The following is a 24,026-nucleotide window of genomic DNA, read 5'->3' on the forward strand; positions in this document are numbered from 1 at the left end:
TAAGGAAAGATTACATGGAAAGCAAATATAAAGAGAATATCTGAGTTGGTTCTTATTCTCAAAATAATTTTTTTTTTCAGGACAAAACTTAATGTGTGAAGAGTAGAATAAACTTATTAGTAATATACATGATTTTATTTTATAGAGAAATGGAAAATATTTGTCAAAAATGAACATAAAGTATATTTTGTGCTTGGCTAATTTTGTCTTCTATTTATTGATTTATTTGTTTATTTTTAAATGTTTATTTATTTTTGAGAGAGAGAGAAAGCATGGCGGAGGGGCAGGGAGAGAGGGAGACAGAGGATTCAAAACAGGTTCTGCACTGACAGCAGAGAGCTCGACACAGGGCTCGAACTCATGAACCATGAGATCACAACCTGAGCCAAAGTTGGGTGCTTAACTGACTGAGCCATCCAAGCACCCCCTTCTTTTTATTTATTTTTAAATTTTTTTCCTTCTTTTTAGATAACTCGTGTAAACATACATAGGAGTTCTGTCTTGACAAAGATGTTTAAGCAGAAAGAGAGTAACTTCGCATTTGATTTCCTACCACAAATGCCAGATGCCAGTCCCATGGGTTTCACTCCCAGTGGATCATGGCATTTTTTCCCTTCAACTGCTGAATATTTCTCAACTTGGGGTCCCAAAGAGCTGCTCTTATTTGTTCTAAATTCTTCTCTAAGAATATTTTTTTCCTAAAACAACGTATTTCTTTTTTCTTCCTCATTAATATCATGATCATTTAATCAGATTTTGTTATCCCTAACCATCTCAACACTAGTCATAGTGAGGTCAGTGTAAAATCTGTTAGATAGTATCTTTGCCAAAATAACTTTACAACCTAACTGTGGATAGGGGAGGATTGAAAATAACTAACTAGGTAGATATATACATACATGCATACATACATACATACATAGATCTCTAATTGACAGAATTAAAAATGAGAAAGCCAGATATTATAGTAAACACCAAACTGCATGATATAGGGAGCTCTGAGAAAGACAAGCCTGTCCTAGAATTGATAGAAGATGCGTGTGTATAGTAGGAATGTAGCTATAATTAAAGGATGAGTAGCATTTGAATTGGTAGGGCTATGCAGAGAGAGCAATCTCAGGTGATTGACAAGAGTGATTTTCAAACACTTTTTTACCTTTTGCAGAAACTTTTTTCAAGTAAAATATTACTTACAAACCTAGTATCTAACAGCTTGCATCAGAGCTGCTCTGAATGGAGGAGGGACCAGGGTGCTGCTAATATGTCCTCCTGCTTTCTCCAGAATTTCTGATTTAGTATGTTCAAAATTATCCATGAAATTTCATTTGTATCTTTATCTTTTGTGATTTCTTTGATGTCTGCATCCCATAATGGGGATGTTTGCAATAATTCAGACTTGAACCATGATCCAAGCCATAAAAGGGAAAGAAAAAGAAAGGATAATTAGGAAGCACTCGTTAAAAGGAAATAAAATGTTTTTAAAAGGATGGTGGGAAGTAGAAAAAAGTAGTCTGAGATGTTGCTGAAGTGCTATGTATATATGTATACATATCAGTAAAAAAAAAATAACTGTACCAGGTAGAGAACTGGGAAATCAGAAGAAATTATATTGGCTTCTTTGTTTTACTATGTATATGTTTTATTTATTGTTTCCCCTTTCAATATATCACTGTGCTGAGATAGGTTTTAAGGCACAGACTTAAGGACCAAATTTACACTAGTTGGATCTTTAAGTGTGTATCTTGTCTGAAAATCTGGAATCTCCTCATAGACATGTGATGTACATCAAGGATCCTATCCCCACACAGCCCTCGTCCTGCATTATTTATGGCCTATTAGGCGCTGGATATAGAATAATAAGAAGGCCTGGTCCTAGCCCTCAGAGAACTCCCAAATTCATTTTTAGATGAATAAACCAATGTAAAATTAAAACTGTGCTAAATACGTGGAGCAGAATGGTACCTAGTGCCGGAAGAACATCTACCAGTCCTGAACTAGTCAGAGAAAGGATCCATGAAGCAGTGATAGTCAAGCTAAGTAATAGTTAAATAGAAGATAGTAATAGTTATAGTTAAGATAACTAATAATAGTTAAGTAATAGCTAAGTAATAGTTAAATAGAAGATAGTAATAGTTAAATAAATAGAAGAAGAAATGGAATTAACAGGTAGGAGAACATCCCAAGGAAAGGGAAGGGCATGTGCAAAGACACTAAGGAGAGAAGAAGCCATTATGGCTGAAGCATAGAGGGTGAGAGGTAACAGAGAAAGCTGGAGAGGAATGCATTTTTCTAAGAGCATTATTATTCTAAGGGCACTGGATTTCATTGATAGGGAAAAGGAGAGTCACACGATCATATCTGGGTCTTGGAAAGATGACTAGTGTTGCATCTTGGAGAATTGTTTAGAGTGTGGCCAGATGAGACACAGACAGGTGACTGCTGCATAAACACAGAAAAAGTTCTTGGTATTTTGAACCAGAGCAGCTGTCCTGAAGATGTAAAGCAGAGAATCAAGATCCAAGAGACATAAAGGACATAAAACAGATTGGACTTGATGATGAGGGTTAAAGGAAAGCAAAGTTAGATTAATGATATATTAAGTATATAGTAACTCTTGACATGGCATCATCGTTGCAAAAATCACTTTCTCAATTTAATGTTTGCTTTTTAATTTTATTTATGGTGCTTTTGATATGGGAATATTGTTTTTTTTTTATTTTTTTTAATGTTTATTTATTTTTGAGACAGAGAGAGACAGAGCATGAACAGGGGAGGGTCAGAGAGAGAGGGAGACACAGAATCTGAAGCAGGCTCCAGACTCTGAGCTGTCAGCACAGAGCCCGATGCGGGGCTCAAACTCACGGACCGTGAGATCATGACCTGAGCCGAAATCGGACGCCCAACCGACTGAGCCACCCAGGCGCCCCTGATATGGGAATATTGTAATGTATTATTAAAACCTATTATTTTTCATTTATATTTTTTGTTTATGCTTTTGTTTTTGCTTAAAAAGGACATCCCCGGGGTGCCTGGGTGGCTCAGTCAGCTGAGCGTCTGACTTCAGCGCAGGTCATGATCTCACAGTTTATGGGTTTGAGCCCCATGCTAGCTAGGCTCTGTGCTGAAAACTCAGAGCCTGGAGCCTGCTTCAGATTCTGTGTCTCCCTCTCTCTCTGCCCCTCCCTCGCTCAGGCTCTTTCTCTTTCTCTCTCAAAAATAAATAAACATTAAAAACAAAATTTTTTGATTAAAAACAGGACTTCCGAACATGCTTAGAAAATGTAAATGTTTCAGGGCGCCTGGGTGGCTCAGTCGGTTAAGCGTCCGACTTCAGCTCAGGTCACGATCTCACATACCGTGAGTTCGAGCCCCGCGTCGGGCTCTGGGCTGATGGCTCAGAGCCTGGAGCCTGCTTCCGATTCTGTGTCTCCCTCTCTCTCTGCCCCTCCCCCATTCATGCTCTGTCTCTCTCTGTCCCCAAAATAAATAAACGTTAAAAAAAAAATTTTTTTTTAATAAAAAAAAAAGAAAATGTAAATGTTTCCCTACATTTTCTTTCCATTATTTTTTTGTATTTTTCCTTTTTGTAGGTGTGGTACTAACAGGATTTAGGTCTTTAATACATCTGAGATACATACACATATATGTATGTACACATATACATATATATATATATATATATATATATATATATATATGCATATAATGTATTCAGTATAAGATGTGAGGTAGGGAAAGAACCAAGGACCTGTTTTTCCTTGTAAATAGTTAACTGTCCTATAACCTATATATTAAATTGTGATTCCAAGTCATTTGCCTTTTTGTGAACTATTTTCACAATGAATATTCCACTGACATTAGCCCTACAAAGCATTAAAAAATTGGATTTGATATTCACATGAAAGTTTTAAGTGATCTGTTTTTTAAAAAGAACACTGTAAACATTATGTAAGACAAATTTAAAATGCTGTCCAATATTGGGAGCAGTACTGTTGAAAACAAATCCAATGACTAGTGAGATCTGGAGTGGACAGTTTTCTTATTTATCAAATACAGCTTTTTAACTCACTGAATATACTAATCATTGTTATTTTCCTGAGTTCTCATTCATTTTCTCCTTGGAATTCTACCTGTGACTTTTAGGACTAAAAATAAGTCATTTATTTTATTTTATCTTCTCAAGAAGGACAAAGATTTAAACTCCTTTTAACCCATTTTGAAGGATCACTATGAAGCTGTGAAACCCAGATTATCCTTTACTCTTTTACTAAAGGTAATGAGTGTATTGTGACACTTACTGGGTCCCAAAGAAATGATTTTATTAATTTTTAATGTAAATTACACTTTCCTGTTATGACAACTTTATATATGAGAAACACAGATGAGGTATACCCAGTCTGCAGTAAGGAAATATCATTGTAATTAGCAGGGTCAAATGACTCAAGTCCTTGTGTTTTCATTTCCAGAAAACTTGACTTTTGAAAGATTAGGCTTCACTTATTCTGAGTTAGCACCATCTTGGAAACACCTACCTGCTAATTAAAGCTGTGATTCCCATCCATTCCCACAGCAGTGTGTGCCCATGCAGAAGTCTACAACACTATAATTAGGAATTTTCTTCTAGGAAAAACATTATAATAGACATCCTGCCATGCTTATGTTATTTTAATTGGGTGTTTAGCTCTAGGGATCATCATAATTTATCATGAAACTTTAATGTTAATAAAATCAGCTGGAAGGAAGTGCTACTTATCTCCTTGATTACACCATAAGGAATAGGATCTTAATTTGAGCCTTTCTTTTTCTTCTTTTTTTTTTTTAAGCTAATGAGAGCAGAGTTTTAAGCAGATCAAGGGATCTAAGGGCTGTAACACAATGTTTCACCAAGTGTTGCCAGTGACCCACGAGAAACACTTTATTCAAAACTATTGCAGTATGGAAGAGAGATTGAATTCAAGTACTGCTGAAATAAAAGGCAGGAGAGTTTTTAAGCACTAGGGTGAGCTAATGAAAAGGTACTGGAGGACTTTAGCAAGGATGTTGGTCAATGTTATTAGGCCATCTGTGTTTTTAATGAGTGCTCATTGAACTTGGGCTCCCTCCCTTCCCACAAAGACTGGGAGATAGGGGCTCTTTCCCACTGATTACATTTCGAAGGAATGGTTCCCAGGTCCTTGGGAAAGACATTGTTGGGTTGTAAAGCTGGCGAGAGGCCAGAAGATGTCCACATTAAAGGAGCAGAGGAAGAATGTATGCAAGGTTTCTAAAGTAAAGGCTCTAAGAAAAGGGAGGTCAGGAGAAAGTCTGTGTAAAGTTTAGTCAAATTGAAGGGAGTGTTAAGGCCATGTTGGTCACCCATTGGTGGACTTCTAGATTTTAGCTGATGATCTGGGAACTGATCTACAAGTCCCTTCCTACAGGCAAATGGATACACAATCTTACAATCTTTAAACTTTATTTATAACTAAAAGTTGCTCATTAGTAACCTGCCAAATTAGAGATAATGGGGCTATCTTTGCAATCTGCTTTAGAATGCAAGAAATTTCAACATGTAAAATTTACTAAGCAATAATACAGAGACACCTGTTGAGTACTTAATCTATGCCAGACAGTGTTTTAACCATGTTTCATATAATATAGAAAGTAGTCCAGCAGTCCCTCTTGTCTTAGAAGTTGTCATTTGTACATCAACTGGAAGTGGAAGAACATATCTCAAAACTGGGCCTGGAATTGCAAAGCCGGGATTTTAGCCCCAGATAGATACACATGAACATGAGCCAAAAGAATGACAGAGAAACAGACAGTAGAGTTTCATTTTTCTTTTTCCTTTCTTTTAAATGATTGAAATGTCCCCCAAAGCCAGGCCTAACTCCACAGTCCTTTAACAATTCCTACATAAACCACAGTTCTGTTTCTTGAAGGGAAGACTCTTGTCTCCATACAGGTGGAAGGACCTTCTTCTAGCATTGCTTTTATTCTCATTAACTGTGGTCTCCCAGCAGCACCTCATTTATTTGTGCAGAAATTATTAATGTGACAGAACCCACAATGATTTAGAATCAGTTTAGTTTCCTACAATCATTTCACATTCCAGTGGCACAAAGCAGAAACGATGATGGGTGTCCTCGACCTTTCTCCCTGCTTGGATGACTGCATCAATTATGGAAATAGTAAAGAGATGTATGACCACCATCAGTCATGGTACGGTAGTACGGACTGTGAGTCTCTACTTAAGTAAGATATAAAAGCTGTAAGATAAGTGCCAAGCCATCCACAACATAGATATTTGAAGTCTTGTGTTACATTTTACTTTTTAACTTGAGGAAACATTTAGAGGCCTAGGAAATAAAGTGGAACGCTGAGAATTTTCTTGGAGGGAATTAAAGTTCTTACAGTAAATGTTTTGATCCCTGTTTTGGTTACCAACTTGTTTGGTGGGGTGGAATATGTTAACTTACTAAAAATTAATTATAAATATTTCATCAAGTGTTAGACCCAGGCTACCCTCTGGGAATAGGCCATCTAGAAAGGCACACGGTCAAGTAAAGCAGCAAATACAATATGGTATAATTAGTGCAGTGAGCACCTGTCAAAATCAGACAGCTACTTATGAATCTATATATTTACTGCTTGTCTCCTCATTAGGCAGTTAACTCCATGAGCACAGGGACCATGTTTCTTTTGTGGCTGTATGCATGGCCACTGACACGTTTTGGAAACTCAGTGAATATTTTTAAATGGATGAAGGGGTCATTTATTCTGTAAGAGAGGCAGTCCAAAGGTTGGGGAGGACCGAATCAGGAATGGTGTGGGCAGGGAAAGTTACCAAAAGAAATTGTCATAGAATGTATTATGTTATCTTTCTCATGTGTTCAATGTTTATATCAAATGGATGCCACCAGCTTTCTTGAGCATCTACAATGCACATGCCAGTTCACTGTGTTCTCTAATCCAATTTATCCAGTTAGACTGTATTCTGAATGTACTGGCAGCTGAAGTCGATTTTATACATAATGAATAAGAAGTTTTTACTCCTAAATCTTAACAATATAATGTCTTATTTTCATTTCAAACTATATTTTAACATACACCTTCTGACATAAGACACTGCACAAACCAATTAACATTGAATGCTGTATAATGGCCCTCCTTCTATTTGTTGGAAGGTCATCAAGTTTTAGCCTCTTACAAACAGCACTCCAAGTTGCCCTGAGGGTTACTACAGGAATATTAATGACTATCACTAAAAATTGTCCTGTAGCCAAAGTCCATAATTACAGAAGTGTATGTCATTCTTTAGACAAAATATCGTTAAGTGTGCCCTGTCAAAAGTTCGGAAATAACAGAAGTAAAACCAGTGAATCAGCAGAAGTAGCAATTAGTAAAAGTTTATTGTGCACACACCAAAAAGACAGTGTGAAAACCAGGAGCACTCAAACCAAAACATACAAAGAGGCTCAGCGGTCTATTTTTATGAAGCAGCTTATATAGTCGGATGGCAGTGACTGTTTATTCTTCAGTGATTGAGTCAAATGTTAGGATTTTTTTAAATGATAAGGAATTGCTCAGTGGTTACCTCATATCGACCTTGGGAAACCTTTCAAGTTTTGCTTATGATTTCCAGGGGCATAAGCAAGAAGTGACCCAGATCAAGTTAGTCTTGCCAAATAAGCTAAATTGATGCCTACAGTATGCCTACACTGCTTTTGTTAGCTCAGGGACTTTTCAAGACTGGTCACTCTTCTGTTTTTTTTATTTTAACAGCCCCAGTCCTTATCTGTCCCATTCTTAAACCTTCTGCATTTGTGGATGACTTGATGTTCAGACAGAATTAGATAAGTTGTGATAAGTCTTTCATTAGGATAAATTCCTGGTGGCTTGAATTTAGGAAAAAAGGAAATAAAAAATTAGCAGCAACAACAAAGAAAATCTTTGCCTTTAACTTTAGTTAAATAGGACTCTACTTGGAGTTTGAAACCTTTCATAACTGGAATAAAATCCATGAACTTAAAAAAAGAGATCATTTTCTCTTTTTTTATTTGAAAATCAAGGTATAATTTTATACATGGTCAGTGCCATCAAATAGTCAATGAATTTCCTCCACTGGATACAATACATTCATTAATTGTGTTTATGCCTTCCACAATGTTGTGGCAACTGTTATCCATTCATCAGTCTATGGACGTTTGGGCTCTTTCCATAATTTAGCTGTTATTGATAGTGCTGCTATAAACATTGGGGTGCATGTGCTCCTTCAAATTAGCATTTTTATATCTCTTGGATAATCTATTATTACTTATGATGTGACAATCAAATCGCCAGTGAAGGGAGTAGTTAACTTATGTTGGTATTGCATGAATGAAGGTCGTGTGCGTGTTTGCAAAGTGGCAACTTGAAAAGGTCTTAAAATTCCTCTTTGCCTCTTCTAACAAATTGTGAGTAGAAAAAAAGGTTTAAGGAAAGAATGAGTACAGAACATTTACTTGACAATTTACCAAAACTTTTAAAATGTCTACAAGGGAAATGAATTGTTTACATTTCAACAATCATCAACTATTATCTTAACTATATATCAGGAAGCATCTTTATGCTAAATTTAGGTAAGTCAAGCTAAATCAGGCAAATTAATGTGCGGCCAAGTTAAATTATCATTAATTTAGTTTTGTGTTTTTGATTGGAGTATTAATTTATTTATTATTTTATTTAGAACAGTATTATTTTATTTATTTTAATTGGAGTATTATTTTATTTAATTATTTATTTTATTTTAATTAAGTTGTATGGGTTTATTTAAACTAACAAATGCTTGAGGCACCTGGCTGACTCATTCAGCAGAGCATGAAACTCTTGATCTTGGGGTCATGAGTTTGAGCCCCACATTGGGCTTGGAATCTACTCAAGAAAAATAAATAAAAATTTAAAAAAAAACTAAGAAATGGTTATGTGCCATGATACTATTATGAAATGAAAGCTCATTAACTTAGTGGTTTCTTTCTGATTTTAAATCTCTTTGATATTTGCCTTAGAAAGTATGTGTTTAGAATTTCCCTGCTGGGGAATCTATATCACATGATTATTTGCTGTGTTGTCTGAAGTATTTTTAAACTGTAGAGAATGCATACTGCTGAGAAAACTTACATATAAGAATTGGTACCTGGAAGCTATTTTCTGTGTTGTCTGACAGTTTTTGTTTTTTGTTTTTTGTTTTTAACTGACATAGCTAAGAAAATGAATTGCAGCAGGAAGACGAGTACCAGTTTTAATGGTACAGACTGTCCATAGGATTTCAATCAAGATTAAATTAGCTAATTAAACAGGGGGAAATCATATAGAGCATTAGTACAGAGCTGAAATTAAAATGTAGCAACTTATCAGATCATTTATGACAAGATTCTTTGGGTTGCAAGTTAAGCTGCAGAGCTAACCTACCTGAAACAGAGAAGGAAGTACTGTCCCTGGAAACCAGAAAGTCTGACAGTAGTCTGGCCTGAGGTACAGCTCAGTGCTGTATTCATTGTTGTCAACAGCATTCAGTCTTTCCTCTATCACTTCTCTGCCCTTGTGTGGGTGTCAAGGTCTGCTTTTCTTACTGTGGAATTATAATGTATAACGTGTACCTGTGGGGGCACCTGGGTGGCTCAGTCGGTTAAGCGTCCGACTTTGGCTCAGGTCATGATCTCACAGCTAGTGACTTCGAGCCCCGCGTCAGGCTCTGTGCTGACAGCTCAGAGCCTGGAGCCTGCTTCAGACTCTGTGTCTCCCTCTCTCTCTGCCCCTCCCCTGCTCTCACTCTGTCTCTCTCACTCTCTCAAAAACAAATAAATATTTAAAAAAAATTTTTTTTAAATATAAAAAAATAAAATGTGTACCTATGGCCAACAGGAGCCATTTTTTGCTATCAGGAGAGAGAACTTGCCCATAAATAAAGCTTAACTGAAGTAAGCCATTTATAACAAAGTATATTAATTAGGCACACTGTGACTTGTATTCTGGTTTAGGAAAGGTGAGGATCACGTGAAATAAAAAACAAAGAACTTTTTTTTTAAACCATTTTAATCGTGTTTAAGTGTACAGTTCAATAGTGTCAACTATATTCACATTGTTTTGCAATAAATTTCTAGAATTTTTCCTCTTGCAAAACTGAAACTCTATACCCATTGGACAACTCTCCATGCCCCACTCACCCTGCCCCTGGACATCACCATTCTACTTTCTGTTTCTATGAGTTTGACTACTTTAGGTACTTGTATAAGTGGACTCATAAAGAATTTGTCTTTTTGTGACTTATTTCACTTAGCATAATGTCTTCCAGGTTCATCTATGTTGTAGCATGTGACAGGATTTCAACAGGGAAAGACATTTTAAGATTTTTTTAAGTTTCTTTAAAAGGATATCCAACAGGGACACCTGGGTGGCTCACTCGGTTAAGCGTCTGATTTCAGCTCAGGTCATGATATTGCAGTTCATGAGTTCAAGCCCCACGTCGGGCTCTGTGCTGACAGCTCAGAGCCTGGAGCAGGCTTCAGATTCTGTGTTTCCCTTTCTCTCTGCCCCTCCCCTGCTCATTCTCTCTCTCTCTCTCAAAAATAAGTAAACATTTTTTAAAAGTTACAAGAAAATGATATCCAAGAACTCAGATACCCTCTGGCAACTGAAATTCATGAAGGAAACATAAAGAAACTCTATGAGACTGACAATAGCTAGAAAATGCACTGCTCACTTAACATTTTTTAAACTCAAATTCATTTAGACCATTGGCTTACCAAGAAAAAAAAAAAGGCACCATCACATCTGCATTCTTTGAACTACAAGTTTTCAACACTTGCTGTTTTCAGTATCCTTTGGGGGTGATTTAAAAAAAAAGAAATGTGACAAATTTTTTTTAATGTTTGTTTATTTATTTTTGAGAGCGAAAGAGAGCATAGGAGGGGCAGAGAGAGAGGGAGACAGAGACTCCCAAGCAGGCCCCTCACTGTCAGCACAGAGCCTGATGAGGGGCTCGAACCCACAAACTGTGACATCATGACCTGAGCCAAAATCAAGAGTAGGACGCTTTATTGACCGAGCCACCCAGATGCCCTTACAACATTTTCTTTTAAATTTTTTGCATGTGATTTTTAGTTAAACCTTTTACTTTTAGGTAATTAGGTGATTTGTGTACTTCTGTAAAAAAAAAAAAAGTATTGCAAGGAAATCCAATCCCATGTGCGCCTTAACGTGGCAAAACCTTGCAAAACTGTAGTTAAATATCACAACCAGGACATTGACATTGATATATTCCACGGATCCTTTTCAGATTGCTGCAATTTTCCTGGCATTTATTTCTGTGTGTGGGTATGTGTGGGTATGTACACACACGTGTCTTTATTTCCATGCAATTTTATCACATGTTGTACATTGAATTTTTAGAGTATGTGGATTAGATGTGGCTATTTCCAAGATGCTATTATTTTTATTTCTCTTAGTAGCAAAATAATGCTCTTAACTTTATGTGACAAACATATAAAGATGATATGAGGAAGACCATATCTTATATTTAAACTAGATCTTACTAACTAAACTAGTCAGACGAGGTGCCTGACTCTTGATCTCAGCTCAAGTTTTGCTCTCAGGGTTGTGAGTTCAAGCCCCACTTTGGGCTCCCTACTGGATGTGAAGCTTATTTTTAAAAAAATTTTTGTAAATAAAAATAAATAAAAGTAAAAACTTCTTAAAAAAATTTTTTTTTGACGTTTATTCATTTTTGAGAGAGAGAGAGACAGACAGAGCATGAGTGGCGGAGGGACAGAAAGAGAGAGGGAGACATAGCATCCAAAGCAGGCTCCAGGCTCCCAGCTGTCAGCACAGAGCCCAACGCAGGGCTCAAACCCACAAACCGCGAGATCATGACCTGAGCTGATGTCAGTGCTTAACTGACTGAGCCACCCCGGCGCCCCAATAAAAACTTACTTAAAAAAAATGTTTTTAAATAAAAATAAGAATAAAAACTTTGCATTCGACAACTTATCCAAGCTGTACCCTTTAAGATTTTTGTCATTCACTGTATGATTAGAGCATGATATATGAATATTTATTTTTACCAAACTCATTTCTTCTCTTTAATATTTAGAATTGGGTACAGTTTTCATTATGGCATTGTCACTGGAGAAGTAGGACATACTGTAAGAACTTTACTATTAATATTTGAAGACAATAATTGAGGGAAAATAATAGTGTTAATTTGAAAACCCACTATTTTGCCTATTGCCTTCATATTTACTGGTTTTATAACATAAAAGAAAGATCATAAGGCATTTTCATTGAGGGTAATAAGACTCCTCATTTAGTTATGTAGTATTGCATCACTACATCATAGAGGATAAAATGAGTTTCAACATTTGCAAAGCAAATTAACCAACTCTTAGGTACACGTTTGCCATTATATTTTATACCACTTTAATGATTTATTATTTCTTGTTCACATCCATACATTATTCTGATTTACAGAGAGTCTGTACTTCCTAGAACAAGAATGACTTTTTTTGCTCCTACAAATTCTCCTGAATCTCATTTGTAGGAAGAGATTCAAAGAAAATTTTCTAAGTTAGGAGATCCTTTCTTATAACAAAAAATGGAGCACGATAAGGAGAACAAAAGAATTTGCACTAAATTGAAAGAGCCTCTTTACACAAAGCAAAGAAATTTTCTCCTTGGAGGAGAAAAAATTAATGCAGCCATGTTCTTAATAGAGAACAGGAAAGATGTTCATGAACAGGTTTCTGATAATGGCATGGCCTTCACGTTCTCCTTTGTTTCGACAGAGACCTCATAAAGACAATTTAGCTTTTTAGTCTTTAGATGATGATATGAAGTCACATGATGGCTACACTGAGCATACTTGAATTAATTTTTAAGGAAATCTTAAGGCCATTCTCATTTGCTCACTTTTTCAATACCTACACTAATAATAATAGTAAAAACAAATAACTACAGTAATAATACCTAATGATTATTAATACTCTTGTTAATGGCAATTACTATATACCTAGTACTCTTCTAGGCATGTTAATTTCTCTAATCCTTTGTAACTATTTATATTCCATTTTTTAAGCTTTCCTGCTTTTTTTAAAAAAGATTTTGCTTTTCTTTAAATGTTTATTTATTTTGAGAGAGAGCAACCAAGGGAGGGAGGGGCGGAGAGAGAGGGAGAATCCCAAGCAGGCTCTGCGCTCACTGTGGGGCTCAAACTCACAAACTGTGAGATCATGCCCTGAAGCAAAAATCAAGAGTTGGTCACTTAACCAACAGAGCCACCCAGGTGCCCCTAAGATTTTATTTTTCGTAATCTCTATACCCCACAGGGGCTCAAACTCACAAACTCGAGAGCGAGTTGCACTCTCCACCGACTTGAACCAGCAAGACACCCCTAAGCTTTCCTACTTTCTATCTTTTCTGTCCCTTACTGAACTCCCCATGATGTGTCTTCTTTTCCTTTCCTCCTGATTTTTTCATAGTTTACTTTTTAAGCTTTCTTTCTTTCTTGGTTCTGTGAACTGACATTTCGTCTCCCTGTCACATCTCTGAGATATTTTATTTCTCCTTTGTTGGTTTCAAAGATAGAGGAAATTGTTTCTTATGTTTTTACAGCACTTGCTTAATGTTTCCCTCAGTTCCGTGGCTTCTGTTTTTCAGGAGGGTGTGTGGAGGAGAGGGCAGAGGCTAGTTTTTCATCTAGTGTTTGTTTGTTTGTTTTTTAATATGGAAACTTTGGGGTAATGTGTACTGTGTTCCTTTTTTGGAAAACATACTTATCCCTGGAAAAATTCCTTTTCCCTGGGCAAGCTCTTCACCATAGATATTTTGTCAGGGATGCTTGTTAGTGTTCTAGGCTTACTGATTTCAATGGAGAAAAGGCTTTGGTCCTCTCTACTACCTCACGGTAAACTTGCTTCTTGAAAACATGGCTTAGGGGCACCTGGGTGGCTCAGTCAGTTAAGTGTCGTTACTTTTGTTAAGTGACCTGACTTTTGCTCAGGTCGTGATCTCACAGTTCGTGAGTCCACGCCCTTCTACAGGTTCTGCCCTGACTACGCAGAGCCTGCTAGGGTTTCTTCCTCTCCACCTCTCTCTCCCCCTCCCTGGCTCAAGCTCATGTGCTTGCTCTCAAAATACATAAATCAACTTAAAAAAAAAATTTTTTTTTAACATGACTTCATGACTTAATTCTTTGACTTCTGTAGCTCCTTCTCCTCTCTGAAACAAACCGTTTCCATCCGGGGCTTATTCGGCCCTCCCCAATCACCTCAGCTCCTGCACCCATAATTGTCTACACAGGGTAGGTTTGATACCCTACATTGTCAGGCAGCGTGTCTTTCCTGGTTATTTCAGAGATCTACTGTCCTTTGAACCCTTTTGCCCCTGACATTGCTGTGTTTGGCCTTTTGTCCCCAGTTGCTTCCAGATGCCCCTGCTCAATCTCAGCTTTTGGAAAACTCACACATATTTTGGTGACTACGTACTGTTCTGGTCTTTTTGCTTTTTAAAGATGGAGTTGGCTGTATATGATTTTTAATATTTGCTATGTCTTTTAAAAAGTCTTATCAAGGTCTAATGTACATTCTACCAAAGTCTCCCCTGTACATGTACAGATTAGTAATAGTTAGTAAATTTATACAGTTGTGCAACCATTAACAAGTCTAGTTTTCTGAACATTGCGATGCTCCAAAAGCGACTTTGTTGTGCCTATTTGCGTTCTTTGAAAATGTATTTGCTGAAATGGAAGTCCTTTACTGATATGGCTATGATCATTCCAAAAATTATCTATGCTATGTTCTCATTATTCATAAATCTAAGGGGGGAAATGGAAGGTTAATATAGTAGGAGACTAATAATAATATACAACTGTATCTTGGCATCTATTCTTCTCTCTGATTTTTATAATAGAGTTTTCTATAGCTTCTTAGGTAATTTTCTTATCAGAGAGTGAGATTTGTTGGAGGGGACAGTTGAAGCACTGAGGTCTGTCAGGACCCACTGATGTTAATTGTTGCTGTGATTTTGTTGGTGTGGAATGCTTTTCCCCTTCCCGTATCAATCTCTGGAAGTAGCGAGAAATCAATTGGAAGTTCTAGAAAGAAGCAGCAGCCCGTCTGCATTGGACTTCCTGAATTATTTCAAACAAGCTAATATAATCTTAAAAGTAAATTTTATACTTTTTCTTAAAACCATTTTGCTACATTCACAATTTAATGTGATAAATAATAAAACCAGCTGTTTATTCTGGTTGTAGTTGTGATCTCTTATATCTCAGTTGACTCAGGGTTAAATCACTTAAGCATGAACCTTGGTTTCCTGAAATTTCCTCAACAACTTATCTTTTGTTAGGAGGACTCTTGTTAGGAGAGGATGCCTCAGTGGCATGTTAGATGTATTGAAGCATTGAGTCTATGCAGCCAAATTGTAACTATTTCCAAGCGTTTCCAGAGATGAGCAAAGATGAGGCAAGCCAATGAAAGGGTGCCACTCTCCTTCTATGAAAATTCCTAGCTAAAAAGAACAGCCTCAGGAGGAGATTGGCAAATCCTTGAACTGTTACTTATGTACAGTTGCCATTTACTGAGTGTTTTCCATATGCCAGACACAATGTTAAGCATTGTGTATATATTTTTCTTATAGAGCAACATTTTAATATACAGTGTGGCAGTTAACATTTTCTCTGTTATAGATAGGGAGGCTGAGATTTAGACAGGTTGGCTAGGAAATGGCTTAGAAAGGTAGAGCCAGTCTTCAAATCCCAATCTGGCTAACTCCATAGCCAGGTTCTTAAATGTTCTCACATTTATGCTGTATAGCTTGGACCTTCTCCCTATATATAAAAATAGGAAATTTGGATATGTTCTATGTTTCTTCATGGAAAATGTGGCATGAATTCAAGATGCTTTCATCATTACTGTACTTCCTGGAATGTGTCTGAATACATGGTTTCCAAGGATTGCCTCCATCATGGTCTTTGTCTATTTGTAATATTTCTGCAAAGGATTACATTAGAAAGATAAGCACCATGGATACAGATTGGGCTATAATGATGTGAGTGATATGAGTTAGTTAAACATTTCAATACTTAGATAGTATTTGTTTTATAACAAAATGTCACCTTTATCAAATTGTGCTGTATTAATCACTTTAATAGCACGAAAAGAGCAAGATTAAGTCAGCAATTTCCCAGTTTGCCTCTGAACATTGTTTCCTGTTTAATTTAACATTGCCCCTTCTTCTTAGTACTGTAAAGCATGCCTTAAGAAAGAATAGCTTCATATAGCCAATACCTTTTACAGGTGGTATAATTAGTCTTTCATATATGATCAGAAATATTTTTTTTGCCTTCTTCCATACAAACAAAAAAAAGCATGGAAAGTTAAATACAGTAAAATATTGAAAGCAATTTCAGGTACAAAATATTAATACCACAGAAGTAGAGACACAACAGCTCACGGTAAATTATGGATTCAGTTTGATTCATCATCAATCAGAATGTTAAATAAAAATTATCATGTGTTTTGAGAAAAGAAAATGGATGCAGTTCAACTATGTCTTGAGTCCAAAATCCTTCTCAAAATATCTGCTGTTATATTCTTCAAAGTCATATCATGGTGATTTGAAAATCTGAGTATCTCAGTTTTACTGGAGATAAAGAATCTCCTATAGTATGGGTCCTACCCCTTTTAGGTGACCTTCTATAGGAAAACTTCTATGATTTATAGTCTCTCTTTCTTTCTGTCTCTCTGTCTTCCCCACCCTCCTTTCCTCCCCTCCAGCCACATATCCACACATATTTATGTACATACATATCAGAAAATCCTATCTAATTCTACATACATGTATATCACAGTTTCAAATAAAATCTTTTATTAATTGGAATATAACAGACAAACATATCTTAAGTAATATTTCAATGAATGCTCACAAATAGAATATGTACATGTCACCATGAACTACATCGACAAATAGAGCATTAACAGCTCCCTGTCCTCTTTCTTGAATTTTTATTACTATTCTAACAGCTAATAGTATAGGTTAGCTTTACCTGTGTCTGAATTCCATGTAAATAGAGTCAAACAAAACATATTCTTTTGTGTATGTCTTGTTTCACTTGTTTGTGAGATTTGTCCATATTGTTGTAGTAGTATATTTATTTTAATTGATGTTTTATTTGTTATTATATGAATATGTGACATTAATTTATGCTACTCTTGATACACATTTGGGTCGGTTTCAGTTGGGAGTATTTTGAATAATGCTTCTATGAAAATTCTTATATATATATTTTAGGTGTATGGATGGTTGTATTTATATTGGGTATATATCTAAGAGTAGAATTACTGAGTCATAGGAAATGTGTGGGGTCATTTTACTTGATACATTTTCCATACTGGTTGAACCAAGTTACAACCTCATCACACATGTATGAGAGTTCCAGATCCTAACAATACATTATCAGTCTGATTAGTTTTAGCCATTCTTATAGGTCTGTAATGTTATCACATCATTACTTTAAATTGCATTACTTGATGATGAATGAGATAGAGAATGTTTTTGTATGTTAATTGGGCATTTGCATATTCTCTTTTGTGAAGTGCCCGTTAAGGGTTTGTTTTTTGTTTTTTTTTGGGGGGGGGGGTTTCCATTTTGCAGCTGGGTTTGTCCTTCTTGCTTACTAATTTGTATAGGTTTATTACATATTCTGGGTATTAGTCCTTTTGGTATGATCTGTTAAAAAATGTCTTCTCCCATTCTGTAGTTTACCTCTTTGTGTGTGTGTGTGTGTGTGTGTGTGTGTGTGTGTGTGTATGTGTGTGTGAATTCTTTTTTTTTCAAATGTACATAATTTACCCTTTATAATCTTATAGTGATGTTTTTGAGGAACAGAATTATTAATTTTAATGTAGTCCAGTTCATCAATCTGTTTTTATAGTTGGTACCTTGTGTCATATTTAAGAGTTCTTCACACAGTCAAAAGTCATGCAGATATTTTATTGGGTAAACTTTTATATTTATAACAACAATCCATCTGGGATATATTTTCCATGTGGGGGCAGGGGGAGGAAGGGGACCAGTTTTTCCTTTTTTCCACATGAATATCCAACTATCCTTGCATTATTGACAGAAAAGACCATCCTTTCTCCACTCTTCAGTGTCTTTATTTGTTGTAAATTATGTGATATTGTAAATCATGTGGTAGGTTTATTTATGGATTATTTTGGTCTTTTGTTCTATTTGTTTATCTTTGTATCAGGATCATACTGTCTAAATTTCTATAACTTTTTAATCTGCAGTATATCTTTTTTTAACGTTGTCATGAATATACTTGGCTTTTCATTTCTCTATAAATTTTATATTTTTATTATTTTTTAAATGTTTATTAATTTTTGAGAGAAAGAGAGAGAGACAGAGCATGAGCAGGGGAGGGGAAGAGAGAGGGAGAAACACAGAATCCAAAGCACAGAATCCAAATCCTCTGAGTTGTCAGCACAGAGCCCAATGTGGGGCTTGAATGCACGAACAGTGAGATCATGACCTGAGCCAAAGTCGGACGCTTAACCAACTGAGTTAACCAGGCACCCCTCATTTCTGTGTAAATTTTAGAATCATCCTGTTAATATCAAGAGCAACATTTTCTTTTTAATAAAGGGTGGGATTTGTATTGAATTGCATTGAACCTATATATCAAATTGAGATTGGTATTTCACAGTATATTTTGAACAAACATTTGCAAATATAATCCAGCTGTATATAAAGAGGATGATATATCAGGATGATGATGGGTTTAGTCAGTGGATAAAATGGTTGTTTAATATTGGAATTTCAATTAGTGATTCACCATAACAGAAGAGAGAAAGAAAGAAAGATATCACACAGTCTTCTCAATGGATGCAGGAAAAAAAAAAAACCTTGGATCAACTTGAAATGTCATTCATGATGAAAGCTCTTACCAAACTAGAAATAGAAAGGAACTTACTTAATGTCTTAAGGAGAGAAAATGACAACTTCTTCTCTGAGTCTGGGATCGGAACAAGGTTGTGCTATACCACGTTTTACTGAAGATCCTGGCCCGAAACAAGGAAACTAACTCAGACTTGTGACTTGGCAGTTGACTTCTGCAGAGTGGGAGTTCCAACAGACAAGAAGTGGAAGCTGCCAATCTAGAAACGGGTGCAGTGTTGTTTCTAGTGTGGTCTCTTAGTTAAAGTAGTGACAGAATCACTGGGGTCCAAGAGAAAGGGACAAAGACCCGTCTCTCGATGGGAGGAGCATCAGAGAATTTATCACTGCTATTCTGCCACAAGTTCTTTTACAAGTTAGGAGCTAGTTATTTTTTGCAGTAAACTTGAGCCCCTACCTTGATTGACTAAAAAATAATTAGTCATTAATTTGCTTCCTTGAGGTCTTCCTAGGCTGTACTCTACTGTTTTTCAGCACTGATGTTGCTATGGAAAATGTTGTGACAAGACTTGTTCTTTTCCCACTTAGAGCCAAAGTGGGTTTTGTTTGTTCATTCTTCTCTTTTTTTCTCTTGGCCTAATGACACATTGATATATATCTGCCTCTATTTTAAGGGAAACATGTCCCTCAGGTATATTTTACATATATAATTTTATCTTAAATGTATATCTATGTGTACTGAACATATATTCAAGCGTTTAAATGCGTATAAATATTTATATTTATATATGTGTATGCATGTATACACAAAGACTTATATCTCCAAACTTCTTATCCCCTCTTTTATGTTTCCATTATTCGGCTAAATTTTCTCAAGTATCTTTCTCCTGAGTTTTCCACAAATCTCTTTCTTGGGTTCTTGTAATGTGATTATCTTTCATTTTAGTTCTTTTCTTTAAGCTCATGTATCTATTTCTTGAATTCTTATTTATAGAGATTGTATTTTTTTAATTTCTTTGACTTGTCTATAATTTTCACTTGCTTTAGATATGTATTCATAAGTTTGCAATATTCTTTTCCTCTTTCTTCATCAATATACTTACAGCTATCTCCTGTCGCTGCTGCCACTGGTAGTTCTCCTTCTGTTCTTCCTCCACCCCCTCCTTTTTCTTCTCCACTGGTACTTCTCTTGAACGAGTGTAATGGAGGTTTCTTTATTGACAGAGAAGAAAGAGTCAGCTGGCAGTTTGCAGTATGACCTCATAACTCTAGATTTTTCCCCATTTTGTTTCTATTTGAAGTAGTGAACTTGTCATACACCAGCATAGAAACCTTCTGGCTCATAAGGATGTGAAACATGTCTAATTTGGGACATGATCCTTTAGATCAGTAGTGTAGATCAATATAATTTCTGTTCCACATTACCTTAACAAGAACTTACTCTGAGCGTTCCTGGGTGGTTCACTCAGTTGGGCATCTGACTTCATTCAGCTCAGGTCATGATCTCGCAGTTCGTGAGTTCAGGCCCCACGTCGGTGTCTCTACTGTCAGCTTGGGGCCTGCTTCAGACCCTTTATCTCTCTCTCTCTCTCTCTGCCCCTCTCCCACTCATGCATACATACATGCTCTCTCTCAAAAATAAATAAGCATTAAAGCAAATTAAGAAAAAAAGAACTTACTCTGTAAACATGGTATATCAGAATGCTCAATAAAACTTAGGTCTCCTTTGGGGCTGGTATGGCCATTCCAAGCAACAAGTCATGGGGTTTACTCCTCAAGGTTAACCCCCTATTTTGTAAAGCCCATGATCTATCCACACTGCCTGTCCCTCACAATGATCCTTTATGGGTTTTGGATATATTCAATTCATATTTTCTTTGATGTTTTGGGTTGACTTCAAAAGGAATAGAAGGACAAAGATTCTTTACTTTGGAATACACAGCTGGACTTTAGTGTGCAGTATATGTATGTAACGGGAGGTTAGGTGACAGTGTTTGAGTGTGTGAATTTGACATTTTAAAACTGTTTTCATTTCTTTTATATATAAATTTGACAATTCATTTTCTAACTAATTTCATTAAATATTTTAATTTAAGTTTAAAGGTTTTCACTTATTGCTTTATTTATTTTTAAATTTATTGTAACTTCTTGATTTCTTTTACTTTTCAGATGCAACAACTGTTCCATGAAAATTACGAACATAATCGGAAGGGTTATATCCAGGACCTTCACAACAGCAAAATCCATGCAGCCATAACACTGCATCCCAACAAAAGGCCTGCCTACCAATACAGGCTTCACAATTACATGCTCAGCCGCAAAATTTCTGAACTTCGCTACCGCACCATCCAGCTCCACCGGGAGAGTGCTCTGATGAGCAAGCTCAGTAACAGTGAAGTGAGTAAAGAGGACCAGCAGCTGGGAGTGATGCCTTCTTTCAACCACTTCCAGCCTCGGGAGAGAGATGAAGTGATAGAATGGGAGTTCCTGACAGGGAAGCTCCTTTACTCAGCATCTGAGAACCAGCCTCCTCGACAGAGCATCAACAGCATCCTGAGAACAGCACTGGATGACACAGTCCTACAGGTGATGGAGATGATCAATGAAAATGCCAAGAGTAGGGGACGGCTCATTGACTTCAAGGAAATTCAGTATGGCTACCGCAGGGTTGATCCCATGCATGGGGTGGAGTACATTTTGGATTTACTCCTCTTGTATAAAAGACACAAGGGTAGGAAACTGACTGTGCCAGTGAGACGTCATGCTTATCTTCAGCAGTTGTTTAGCAAGCCTTTCTTTAGAGAAACTGAAGAGCTAGATGTCAACAGGCTTGTTGAGAGCATTAACAGTGACACTCAGTCATTCTCCTTTATATCTAATTCTTTAAAGATACTATCTTCTTTTCAAGGTGCCAAAGACATGGGAGGGCACAATGAAAAGAAAATACACATTCTTGTTCCTCTCATTGGAAGGTATGACATTTTCTTGCGATTCATGGACAACTTTGAAAAAACTTGTCTTGTTCCAAAGCAGAATGTAAAGCTGGTCATCACCCTTTTCAGTAGGGATTCTGGCCAAGATTCCAACAAGCATATTGAGCTGATCAAGGAATATCAGAATAAGTACCCTAAAGCAGAAATGACCCTGATCCCAATGAAGGGAGAGTTTTCCAGAGGTCTTGGTCTTGAAATGGCTTCTTCCCAGTTTGACAATGATACTTTGCTGCTATTTTGTGATGTTGACTTGATCTTCAGAGGAGACTTTCTCCAACGATGTAGAGACAATACAATTCAGGGACAACAGGTGTACTACCCCATCATCTTTAGCCAGTATGACCCAAAGGTAACCAATGGGGGAAATCCTCCCACTGATGATGACTTTGTCTTCTCAAAGAAGACTGGATTTTGGAGAGACTACGGCTATGGAATTACCTGTATTTATAAAAGTGATCTGCTGGGTGCAGGTGGATTTGATACCTCAATACAAGGCTGGGGACTGGAAGATGTAGATCTCTACAATAAAGTCATTCTATCTGGCTTAAGGCCCTTCAGAAGCCAAGAAGTAGGAGTGGTGCATATTTTCCATCCAGTCCATTGTGACCCTAACTTGGACCCTAAGCAGTATAAGATGTGTTTAGGATCCAAGGCAAGTACTTTTGCCTCAACCATGCAACTGGCTGAACTCTGGTTGGAAAAACATTTGGGTGTCAGGTATAATCGAACTCTCTCCTGACAGTCCAGGCAACACATATTGCCTTTTTAAAGGGGAGTTTACCTCATTGTTGGTTGTTGTTATTTTTATTTTATTATTGTTATTTTTATTATTATAATTATTATTGTTATAATTTTATTTTGTTATCCTGGTCTTAAACTACTCTTGGTTATCTTCCAAAGAGTGTTTGTTGACCTCAAGCAAGAAGAGTCTGCAGTTCACTGATATTTCAGATTTCTACTGAAGTCAATTATGTATTACTTTTATATATCTTTATTCGAGATTGAGTTAAATCGTGGCAATCAAATGACTTTTGAAGCTCATTCATCGTGAGAGACAGCTTAGAAGAATGTTCTCTTGAGGCTTAAAGATGCAATATCGACTTTTATTTCGTTTGTTAAATTCAATGTGATACAAATATTTACTGGTGAAAGGTACCACAAAAGTGCTTTATGCTTCCTATGGGGAAGGGACTCTGTAACATAAACTTGAGTTTTGTAATTTATACAAGGACTTAAAAATATAGACAATAATTTTCTTCATCTTTAGAATTTTTAAAGTAAATGAACACTTATGATTGTATGTTTATTTTTTAAAAAAAGTTTTAAAAATTGAGGAGTTTTGTTCCACAAGCAACCGGTACAGGCTACCCTGGTCTTCTGACAATTATGTACTCCTCACAACTGTCTGCTATAAATGCGAATGAACTTTATTTTCTCAAGGAAATATGATTTAATTAAATATTCATGTACATTTTAGAAGCTTTATGAAACGATGTCCTTCATTTGCTGGCAAGAAGATAAACTATGACAGAACCTGGTTATTTATAATAAAACACAGGTATAACAGTAGTCTTTTTCAAAAACACTGAAAAGTTTGTGTTGTTTCCTTTCAGTCATACTTGATGTAATTCTTAGGGGTCATACTCACCAAAATGTGCTTATTATAGAGACTGGAAAAGTTAACAAGGGATTATAGGCATATTGTTTGTTTTGTTACGCTTTAAATCCTGGCCTTCACAACTGATTAAAATGAGTGGCTTCTTTATTCAATAACTTACATTCCAGGAGAAGCATTCTTCCTCAATCTCTTCAGCTTTGTGATCAAACTGAACCAAGAACAGGTCAGAAACTGCCTTTAATTGGGGTTAATTTGGGTTCTCACAAAATGTAGCGTATTGTACATATTGTTCTACACTCTCGTTTTCTTTTTTCGCACAATAGGACCAAAAATTGCATCAAAGTTGATTTGAAAGTTGTAAGTTGCTACCATTATTTGGAACTAATTGCCAGGAGGCCATACAGCATTTGCTTTAGCGATGGGTTTTGTACAGGGTAATAGTCTCTTTTAGAGAGGACACTTGGGGAGCCTCAAAAATAGATAACATTGCTTAATGT

The 24,026-nt window shown here is 36.4% G+C and overlaps 1 protein-coding gene across 1 annotated transcript in view; it reads left to right on the forward strand.

Annotated features, from left to right (window-relative positions):
* The window catches only part of CHSY3 (chondroitin sulfate synthase 3), a 285,522-nt gene extending 262,019 nt beyond the window's left edge, over positions 1-23,503 (forward strand). The window contains exon 3 of the mRNA XM_023254802.2: positions 21,088-23,503. Coding sequence (XP_023110570.2) covers positions 21,088-22,650 — 1,563 coding nt within the window. The 3' untranslated portion in view covers positions 22,651-23,503. The remainder of the gene's footprint in view (positions 1-21,087) is intronic.
* The last annotated feature ends 523 nt before the right edge of the window (positions 23,504-24,026 follow it).

This window comes from Felis catus, chromosome A1 (assembly GCF_018350175.1).
Source record: "Felis catus isolate Fca126 chromosome A1, F.catus_Fca126_mat1.0, whole genome shotgun sequence".
In the NCBI taxonomy this organism is placed as follows: Eukaryota; Metazoa; Chordata; class Mammalia; order Carnivora; family Felidae; genus Felis; species Felis catus.